The sequence below is a fragment of the Drosophila busckii genome, chromosome 3R, assembly GCF_011750605.1.
Source record: "Drosophila busckii strain San Diego stock center, stock number 13000-0081.31 chromosome 3R, ASM1175060v1, whole genome shotgun sequence".
Lineage (NCBI taxonomy): Eukaryota > Metazoa > Arthropoda > Insecta > Diptera > Drosophilidae > Drosophila > Drosophila busckii.
In genome coordinates this window covers 12,412,663-12,420,406 of record NC_046607.1, presented here as the reverse complement: position 1 = coordinate 12,420,406, position 7,744 = coordinate 12,412,663, and the positions used below count along the sequence as shown (strand labels likewise).

General features: G+C 47.8%; 3 protein-coding genes across 4 annotated transcripts; all 3 read right to left on the bottom strand.

Moving 5' to 3' along the window:
* Positions 1-252: 252 nt before the first annotated feature.
* LOC108601757 (serine protease 42) lies at positions 253-2,967 on the bottom strand. The gene is made up of 4 exons (XM_017989681.1): positions 2,717-2,967; positions 1,625-1,799; positions 862-1,570; positions 253-802 (listed from the first exon to the last, which is right to left on the bottom strand). Exons 1-4 carry the CDS (start codon positions 2,918-2,920, stop codon positions 376-378), a joined length of 1,515 nt encoding a protein of 504 aa, XP_017845170.1. The 5' UTR covers positions 2,921-2,967; the 3' UTR covers positions 253-375.
* Positions 2,968-3,143: 176 nt separating this feature from the next.
* Positions 3,144-5,340, bottom strand: LOC108602141 (serine protease gd). The gene is made up of 4 exons (XM_017990172.1): positions 4,984-5,340; positions 4,414-4,579; positions 3,720-4,356; positions 3,144-3,664 (listed from the first exon to the last, which is right to left on the bottom strand). Exons 1-4 carry the CDS (start codon positions 5,197-5,199, stop codon positions 3,253-3,255), a joined length of 1,431 nt encoding a protein of 476 aa, XP_017845661.1. The 5' UTR covers positions 5,200-5,340; the 3' UTR covers positions 3,144-3,252.
* Positions 5,341-5,972: 632 nt separating this feature from the next.
* LOC108602243 (serine protease gd) lies at positions 5,973-7,703 on the bottom strand. Of its 2 annotated transcripts, XM_017990292.1 has the most exons (4): positions 7,490-7,703; positions 7,255-7,423; positions 6,473-7,193; positions 5,973-6,417 (listed from the first exon to the last, which is right to left on the bottom strand). In XM_017990292.1, the coding sequence occupies exons 1-4, from the start codon at positions 7,688-7,690 to the stop codon at positions 6,012-6,014; spliced, it is 1,497 nt and encodes a 498-aa protein (XP_017845781.1). In that variant the 5' UTR covers positions 7,691-7,703; the 3' UTR covers positions 5,973-6,011. The 2 variants fall into 2 exon arrangements, with proteins under 2 accessions (XP_017845781.1, XP_017845782.1); XM_017990293.1 differs by lacking the exon at positions 7,490-7,703 and having other exon boundaries at positions 5,977-6,417; positions 6,473-7,189; positions 7,255-7,282.
* Between the last annotated feature and the right edge of the window lie 41 nt (positions 7,704-7,744).

Below are 7,744 nucleotides of genomic sequence, written 5' to 3'. Positions count from 1 at the left end.
CTAACTGCGAAGCCTGCCAACGATTCAACAGGATAACCACAGCACAGGCGAACAATATGCGCAGCGCATGTCAGAGCGAGCGAGAGCGCTCTCTGTGCTTAAGAGCGTCAGCGTGAGCGCGCTCTCTTCGCTTAACCCAAGCACCTGTTGTACTGTGGCGCGTTTTATTAGCGGCAATTACTGCGCCCAAGCCGCTCACATATTATAATCAAGCCAATTGCCCGGCTTGGACAAATTGCAATTGCAGAGTAATTTTTCAATTTCAACTAAGCTAAGTAGGCTAGCGTTTATTTTGGCACACACACAAACACACGCAAGCGCTTTCATCTTATCACAAATGGCACGAGACGACACGACGACCGCTGAACTGGCAGCTCACAGCCAAATGTTGCCGCGTAGCCAGTCAATGTGCTTCGCCAAATCGGTGTAGATCACAGGCTGCGTCAGATCGCAACGATTAGCCAAGCGCTGTCCGGCGGATACAACGCCACGCAGCAGCCACTTATCATGTTCCTGCAGCATCAGTCCGCCACCCGAGTCGCCGCTGCAAGGACCTGCGCCCTGTTTGTTGCTGGCGCAAATAGTGCGCGATGTAACGCGACTGCCGCTTTCGGCGGACAACAGACCACGCAGGCAATCCGCCTCCGTGACAATATCCGTGTCTGTCATTTTGGCCACGCGCGTATTCGCATTGCCCAGCTCGTCGGCGCCCCAGCCGGCTACATAAGACTTGTGCCCCGACGGCAGCTGCAGCAAATAATTCTCGTTCCACAAGCAAATGGGCTTGATATAGTCACCAAAGCTGCAAGCAAGTAAATCAAAGTAATTCCAAGGCAACTGCGCTTGCTGCTCAGCACTTACCGCACGGGCGTTGCGAGCCGCACCAGCGCTATATCCGCATCCGTATAGTTGTCCGGCGTATATTGATCGTGTATTATCACCGCCGACACCTCACTCAGCAAACCTTGCGACACCAGATCCAACGTGTTGCGTCCCAGCGACACAGCTGCGCGACTTGCAGGCAAATCGCGACTGCCATAGCGAAAGCAGTGAGCAGCAGTCAGCACGGTGGATGAGGAGACGAGTGTGCCGCCACAGAAGAAGGCAACGCCTCTTTCTGTGCGCTCGAACAGCGCCACCATCCAAGGCAGCTGACCACGCGCCACATCCGCGCCAAAGAATATAAGCGGTGAACTGACCGCCTTCTCGCGTCCACAGATGCCATTAAGCTCATCCAGCGACTGTGGCCGTGCACTTGGCTGTGGCCTTGGAGTTGGCTGTGGCTGCGGCTGTGGCCTTGGCTGTGGTTGTGGTGTAGCGCTGACTGTTCTTGTGGGCACGAATGAAGAATTGAGCTCCTGAGTTGGAATTATGTTTTCCGCTGGGTCTGGCCAAACTGGACGCTGTACCTGCTGTGGTCGCTGTTGTGGACGCTGTTGTGGACGCTGTTGTGGCCGCTCTTGTGGCCTAAAGAACTCCGTCTGCTGTGGGCTGCCACCAAAGCTGAAAAGCGGCACCGACGTTGAGCGCAGCGAGTGCGTCAGGGAAAGCGTCGTGCTGCTGGGTGGATCTGCAAAATAAATAAATCTTAGTACCAGTTCAAAGCATAGCGTCTCATGCTTACATGGCGTAGAGCGACACAGCACTTGGTCGTTGAGCATGAGCAGCGTCAGCTTGGGCAGCACGCCGGGCGTGGGAAAGTCCACACGGTATGCTATGGGATTTCCATCGCGCAGATTGCGTATTGTTAACTTCTGCTGATCTCCATCCGCCCACAGCTTGAGGCTGCCTACATAGCTCTGCAAAGAATACCAATAAAATTAATTAATTAAACAGGCAAATAGTTAAATTTAAAAATTACATCAAATTTGCTGTAAATCAATGTGATAAAATCAACATTTGTTTAGCTTGTAACAACAATAAGCAACAACAAAAGAAAATAAACAAGCTTTATAGCAACCAAACAAATGTTAATAAACCGGTCGCGCAGCTTGCGGAACTGTAGCTTAAAAATCAAGAGCTGCGTAGCACTTGCACAGTAGAATTCTCTACAAGTGCGAGGTGTGTTCAGCAAATTAAGAGAGTTAAATTATTAGAAATGTCAATCAATTATTATACTCTTTTTTTTTTTAGAATTTTGTTGTCTGTCGTTTGAATTTAAAGGTTAAATTAATTCAACAGAGTTGAGCTCATGGATCGTATACGCATTTTCAAATGGCTAAATCACAAATTACTAAAGTCGCGAATGTGGCTGGCTTATCGATCAGCTGTTGGCCTTTCAAGCGTATTGGGAGCTTCCCAAAATCTGAAGTCTCTTTGTAACTTGATTTCTATTCAAAACGAAATTCGAAGAACAATCAATAACAAGTCTTATCTTGTTGGCTGTCAATGACAAAGTAAACAATGAAATACACAAAATAAAAATAACAAATATTTAAGCAATGGAAATTTTAAAACAAAAGAATTAACGAATGCGCGCTATTGCTTGAACACATCTCGTATACGACTAGTATTACATTCTTTACTAAAATACTATATATTATAAACCTAGCATGGATGCATTTATATATACATAACTAATTTCTATATTGGTATTAAAAGCTTTGCGCAGTTTGATCAACATTTTTGTTAACTAAGAGCTGGGAAATCACGCAGCTAATCAGCAGCTAAGGCCAAAGAAGCGATAACGGTACACACTTTGCATTCACACACTTACCGAGCCGAGACTGCCGCGCTGCGAGAACTCAGCATTGAGTGTATTGGTTTCATAATTGGGATCATGACGCACTGAGATGCGGCCCACGAACTGCTGGTTATAGGTAAAGTACTCAAAGTACTGTGGACAGGCTATGTGCGGCACCTGCTGTGCCCAGACGGAGTTAGCCAACAACAAAGCGAGCAAGACGAGTAGCTGCGCCATTAATACGAGAGACGTAGAGAGTAAACGAACCGCAAGCAGCAAGTGCTAAGAGCTGACTGCCAATCGATGTGTATCAATCAGCTCAGCTGCGTCGAAAACCTGATCTGGCGCTCATTAACAGCTGAGCGGAGATGTCTGAGCTCAGAGCGTGCTCTTCACGCTCGGGTTTGGCGACATTGCCAGAGCTGTAGGCAATTAGCATATGAATTACCCGCTGATGACGTATGTGATCAAGCCCGTGAATCTGCCGAGCAGTGCATTTGTTTATTATATAATTATTAATAAATTAATGACAGGAAGCTTGTTGACTACAACTAATAGTCTTAGTTTAGTTAGTTCCACATATTCTGGCGCACCCAGCTTATGTGCTTGGCCACGTCCGTGTAGACAGCAGGCTTGGAGAGATCACAGGTATTGTCCTTGCGCTGTCCGCCCGAGATTACGCCACGCAGAATCCAAAGATTCTGTTCGTGCAGCATCAAACCACCGCCGCCATCGCTGGCACAAGGACCAGCGCCCGCTTTATTGGCGCAAATAGTGTTGGCCTGCACCAGACGCGCGGGCAGCTCACGCAGGCAATTGGATTCGGTGACAATGTCAGTGTCGGTAATTTTGGAGACGCGCGTATTGACATTGCCCAGCTCATCGGCGCCCCAGCCGGCCACATAGCTCTTGTAGCCCGAAGGCAGCTGCAGCGGCAGCTGCTCGCTCCACAGGCAAATGGGCACAATGTAGTCATCAAAGCTAAGCAAATCATTATTAGCACATGGAGTCAATTGTTGCTTTAAGCTTTACTTACATCACAGGCGCTGCCAGTCTAATGAGCATCAGATCTGCTTGCGTATACTCCACCGGCTTGTACTGCTCGTGTATGAGCAGCTGGGAGACATCGCTCAGCTGGCCATCTGATATGAGATCCAAGGTATTGCGTCCCAGCGAGACGACAGTGCGACTTGCAGGCAAGTCACGACCAGGAAAGCGAAAGCAATGCGCTGCCGAGAGCACCGTCGAGGCAGAGAGCAGCGTGCCGCCGCAGAAGAAAGTAAGCTGAGCGCTGTCCTGGTCGCGCTCAAATAGACCCACCAGCCAGGGCAGCTGCCCACGCTCCAGCGGCTTGCCCTGGAATATAAGCGGCGTTGTTACTGCGCGCTCGCGTCCACATATAGCGCTCAGCTGCTGCGGATTGCGCGCTGACTGCTGCACTGGAGGCTCCGGACGTGGTTGTGGCTGTGGGCGTGGGCGTGGCTGCTCTACAGTCTGTGGGCGTGGCTGCACGCGACTGCCAACATCACTTTGCTCAATGGGCGCTCTAAAGTCGGGTACGCTTACATTATATATGGGCTGCTCTACAAACTGTGGGCGTGGCCGCACAAAGCTAAGCGGCACTGTGGAATGCAGCGAGTGCATTAGCGCGATGGAAGTGCGTGGTCTGGCATCTATTTGAAAGCAGAGAGATTAGCAAAGTAAACAGCAGCAAGCTGTGACTAACTTACACTGCCCTGAGCTGCAGAGCACATTGCTGTTGAGACGTATGAGCGTCAACTTGGGCGGGCTGTTGGGTATGGGAAAGTCCACTCTGTAATTGATGGGCCAGCCATTAGCTAAATTCGTTTTTGTTGTCTCCTGATCGTCTAGCAGTGTTAGGCTGCCCACATAGCTCTAAAAAATAAAAAAGATTATTAAGCGTTAATTCCAAGTGGGGATGTACAATTGACATGGTAAAACCGCAGGCCAAGCCCAGCACAAAGAAACTTAAAAAAAAAATTAAGAAGTTTGTGTTAAAACTGGTTGAGTTTTTGTTTTTTTGTTGTTATTTTTAAATCGGCAACTCAAGAGCAGCAGCGTTTACATTTCTCTTTAAAGCTATTTATAGCTGCTCTGCTCTTCGCTCTCTCTCTCTCTCTCTCTGTCTGCTCTAATCAATTATGAATCGCAAACTTAATATATACAGCATTTGTTTTGATTTGCACTGACGGCGGGAAAACGCACAACAATCAATGACATGTGTGATAAGCTGGCGCAGGGAAAACTGCCAGCTGCTGCTTTTCCTTTTGTCCACTCACCCATTCGTAAGCGCCGCGCTGTGAAAACTCCACATACAGATCGTTGTTCTGCAGCTGCGGATCATGACGCACTGAGATGTGACCTATGAACTGCTGATTGAACAGCAGATACTCGAAATACTCGGGACACGCAATCGGCGGCGCATACTGTGCCGCATGTGGCGCAATAAACTGCAGCAGCCAGCAGATAAGCAACAGCACCACTGCACTTGCCATTTCACACACACACACACAACAATAGCAACAAATTCAAGTGCAAACTCAGCTCAAACAATACACTCGCCGCTAACGAGCGTCTATTTGTTGGAATAGCAACAATAATAGAATAGAAAAAAAATAACAAGCGAACCACGCGCACTGAGCTGCGAACGTTGAATGATCAAGCGAGCGATCTCAATCTTAATCTCAGCTCAGTTATTATTGATGGCAGAGTGTGAAACTGTTTCCACTCGCAGCTCGCAGCTCTCAGCTCAAACCTGCTGCAGATCATATTAAGTATATCATGCTGACTTCGATTTGGCACGCGAATTCAAATGCAAAGTGCATAATTATATATGAAGAAAATATAAATAAATAATTTATTAAAATAAACACACATTAAATTTGGATACAGACAACTTTGTAATACACTTTGCTTTAAATTAAGCGATCTTCGTTGATAATAGAAGCAACTAGCTCTAGCGCTTATAGGCCTAATCAACAACTAAACCGAACTTTTTCGAATTTTTAAGCTACAATAGTTATGATAGTATCTGTGACTTAGTATATAGTGCATATATTTTTAAAAGCTGAGCTAAACAATATAAATAATTTAGAAATTTTTGCAACAGATTTTGTCAAAATACTTTTGGCCTTTTGCTTGCACAATTTCATGAATACCTTTTCTATAATTACAAAACCGATCAAGTGTATTAAATTCTAATAAAATTATTTGTTAGTAAACTGTAAAATTAATGTGATTTATTTGGTTGTCTCAATTGAATATGAATAATTGCTTTACAATATGAATATACTTTTATATATATATCCTAACTTAGATTGTTTTGAATCCAAGTCGTATGCTTCGATAGATCACAATATAGCACATATTGATTCAGATTGCAGCGGGAGACAGCGCTGCGCTCGCCCAGGGAGACAATGCCACGTAGCAGCCAGCGATTGTTATGCTTGACCATGAGGCCACCGCCAGAGTCGCCCAGGCACGGCCCGGAGCCGTCCAGATTGCCGGCACAGAGCGTGCGCTCCAGCACCTTCTGCACCTTCCACTTGCGTGCGCACTCCGCCTCGCTGGCGATCTTGGCGTCCACTACACGTGGATAGCGCGTCATGGCATTGCCGTCCTCATCTGTGCCCCAGCCTGCAATCGTTGCCGTGCTGATTGTTGTTCCCTCCGTTTGCTGCCACAGGCAAATGGGACTGATGATGTCATTGAAGCTGCCAAACGAGCGCTTGTTTAATATCAAATACTCAATTAATTGCTACCGCTTACCTGACTGTTGTCTGCAGCTTGAGCAGCGCTATGTCTGCATCTGGCTGCGACTGCAGGCGTGAGGAGTAGTCCGGATGTATATTGATGCGCAGCACGTCACAAATCTCTGCGCCCTCCTCTCTGTAATTATCCAAGTCGTGACGTCCCAGCCCAACTACAATGCGATCTTCATGCATTTTGTAGACGCAATGCGCAGCAGTGATCACCATGCTGGCCGAGACTAGAGAGCCGCCGCACTTGAATGCCAGCGCAAAGGATTCCTTGTGGTAAATGGCCGAAAGCCAAGGATACGTGCCACGCGGATATTCGCGACCTTTTTGTATAAACGGCGTTGCGCGGCCCTCCATGCCGCAGAACAAAGTGTTGCTGCCACCGAAATTAAACATGCGTGGAGCAGCTGTAGCTGCTGTGCTGGCTATGGCAGTGGGAGAAACAGCGGTTATAGCGGTGCTTGTTGGCGACGTGGGCGTGGGCCAAAAGAATGCGGGCGCAGTCGTCTGTGAGTCTTGCTTGAACCAGCTCGGGATGTCAAAACCGTCATGAATTTCTTTTGGCAGCAACTCAAGGGTGGAACCGCTAATGGTTTTCACCTCAACAGCTTGGTCAACAGTTGCAATTGGACTTATCACTGGCGGAGCTGCAGGCATCCAAAATGGCGGCGGCTGTGTAAAGCTAATGCCGATTTCATAGAAGCGATTAAAGTAGCTGCTGGGCGAACTATCTATAAATATTACAAATGAGCAATGAGCACAGTTATTTCTAGCAGTGTATTGCTTACTCACACTCGCTCTGCGCGCAAAGCGTCTGCTCGTTATACGCCAAGCGCGTCAGCTTGGGCAACAAGCCCGTAACAGCGTCAGGCAAAAGTTTCAAGCGAAACTTGGCATTAGCAGGATCTCTGCGCACTGTCTGGTCATCAGGATAGGGCAGCAGCGAGTCCACTGCTAATGGCTATGTATAAATGGAATGCGGTAGCGTTAAAAGCAGTTCGTGCAGTTCGTTATTGTTGTTGCTTACGGGTTGCGAATTGCGCTGAGAGAAGCGCACATCGATGCGATTGTGACCTCTGCGCAAGGCAAGCGTCAACTCGCCTTGATATACGCCCACACCAGTGGACACATATTGAAAATATTGCGTACACGCATTTTCCGGCAACTGTTGCGCATTGCTAGGCAGCAACGCCAGCGCCAAGAGCAGCAGCAATCCAAGTTGGCACATCTCTAATCAAAGCTTTGTTACGAGTCAAGCGTCTGGCCACAACTGGCGGCTCTC

What these genes read in the sequence shown, in the direction of transcription:
- LOC108602243 (XM_017990292.1), bottom strand. Translation starts at nt 7,690, where the DNA reads ATGTGCCAACTTGGATTGCTGCTGCTCTTGGCGCTGGCGTTGCTGCCT. An exon ending in GCTTTGCGCGCAGAGCGAGT is followed by an intron (nt 7,194 to 7,254) that starts GTGAGTAAGCAA and finishes TAATATTTATAG; the next exon opens with ATAGTTCGCCCAGCAGCTAC. An exon ending in AAGCTGCAGACAACAGTCAG is followed by an intron (nt 6,418 to 6,472) that starts GTAAGCGGTAGC and finishes CTCGTTTGGCAG; the next exon opens with CTTCAATGACATCATCAGTC.
- LOC108602141 (XM_017990172.1), bottom strand. Translation starts at nt 5,199, where the DNA reads ATGGCAAGTGCAGTGGTGCTGTTGCTTATCTGCTGGCTGCTGCAGTTT. An exon ending in AGCGCGGCGCTTACGAATGG is followed by an intron (nt 4,580 to 4,983) that starts GTGAGTGGACAA and finishes TTTATTTTTTAG; the next exon opens with AGCTATGTGGGCAGCCTAAC. An exon ending in AGACTGGCAGCGCCTGTGAT is followed by an intron (nt 3,665 to 3,719) that starts GTAAGTAAAGCT and finishes TGATTTGCTTAG; the next exon opens with CTTTGATGACTACATTGTGC.
- LOC108601757 (XM_017989681.1), bottom strand. Translation starts at nt 2,920, where the DNA reads ATGGCGCAGCTACTCGTCTTGCTCGCTTTGTTGTTGGCTAACTCCGTC. An exon ending in AGCGCGGCAGTCTCGGCTCG is followed by an intron (nt 1,800 to 2,716) that starts GTAAGTGTGTGA and finishes TATTCTTTGCAG; the next exon opens with AGCTATGTAGGCAGCCTCAA. An exon ending in GCTGTGTCGCTCTACGCCAT is followed by an intron (nt 1,571 to 1,624) that starts GTAAGCATGAGA and finishes TTTATTTTGCAG; the next exon opens with ATCCACCCAGCAGCACGACG.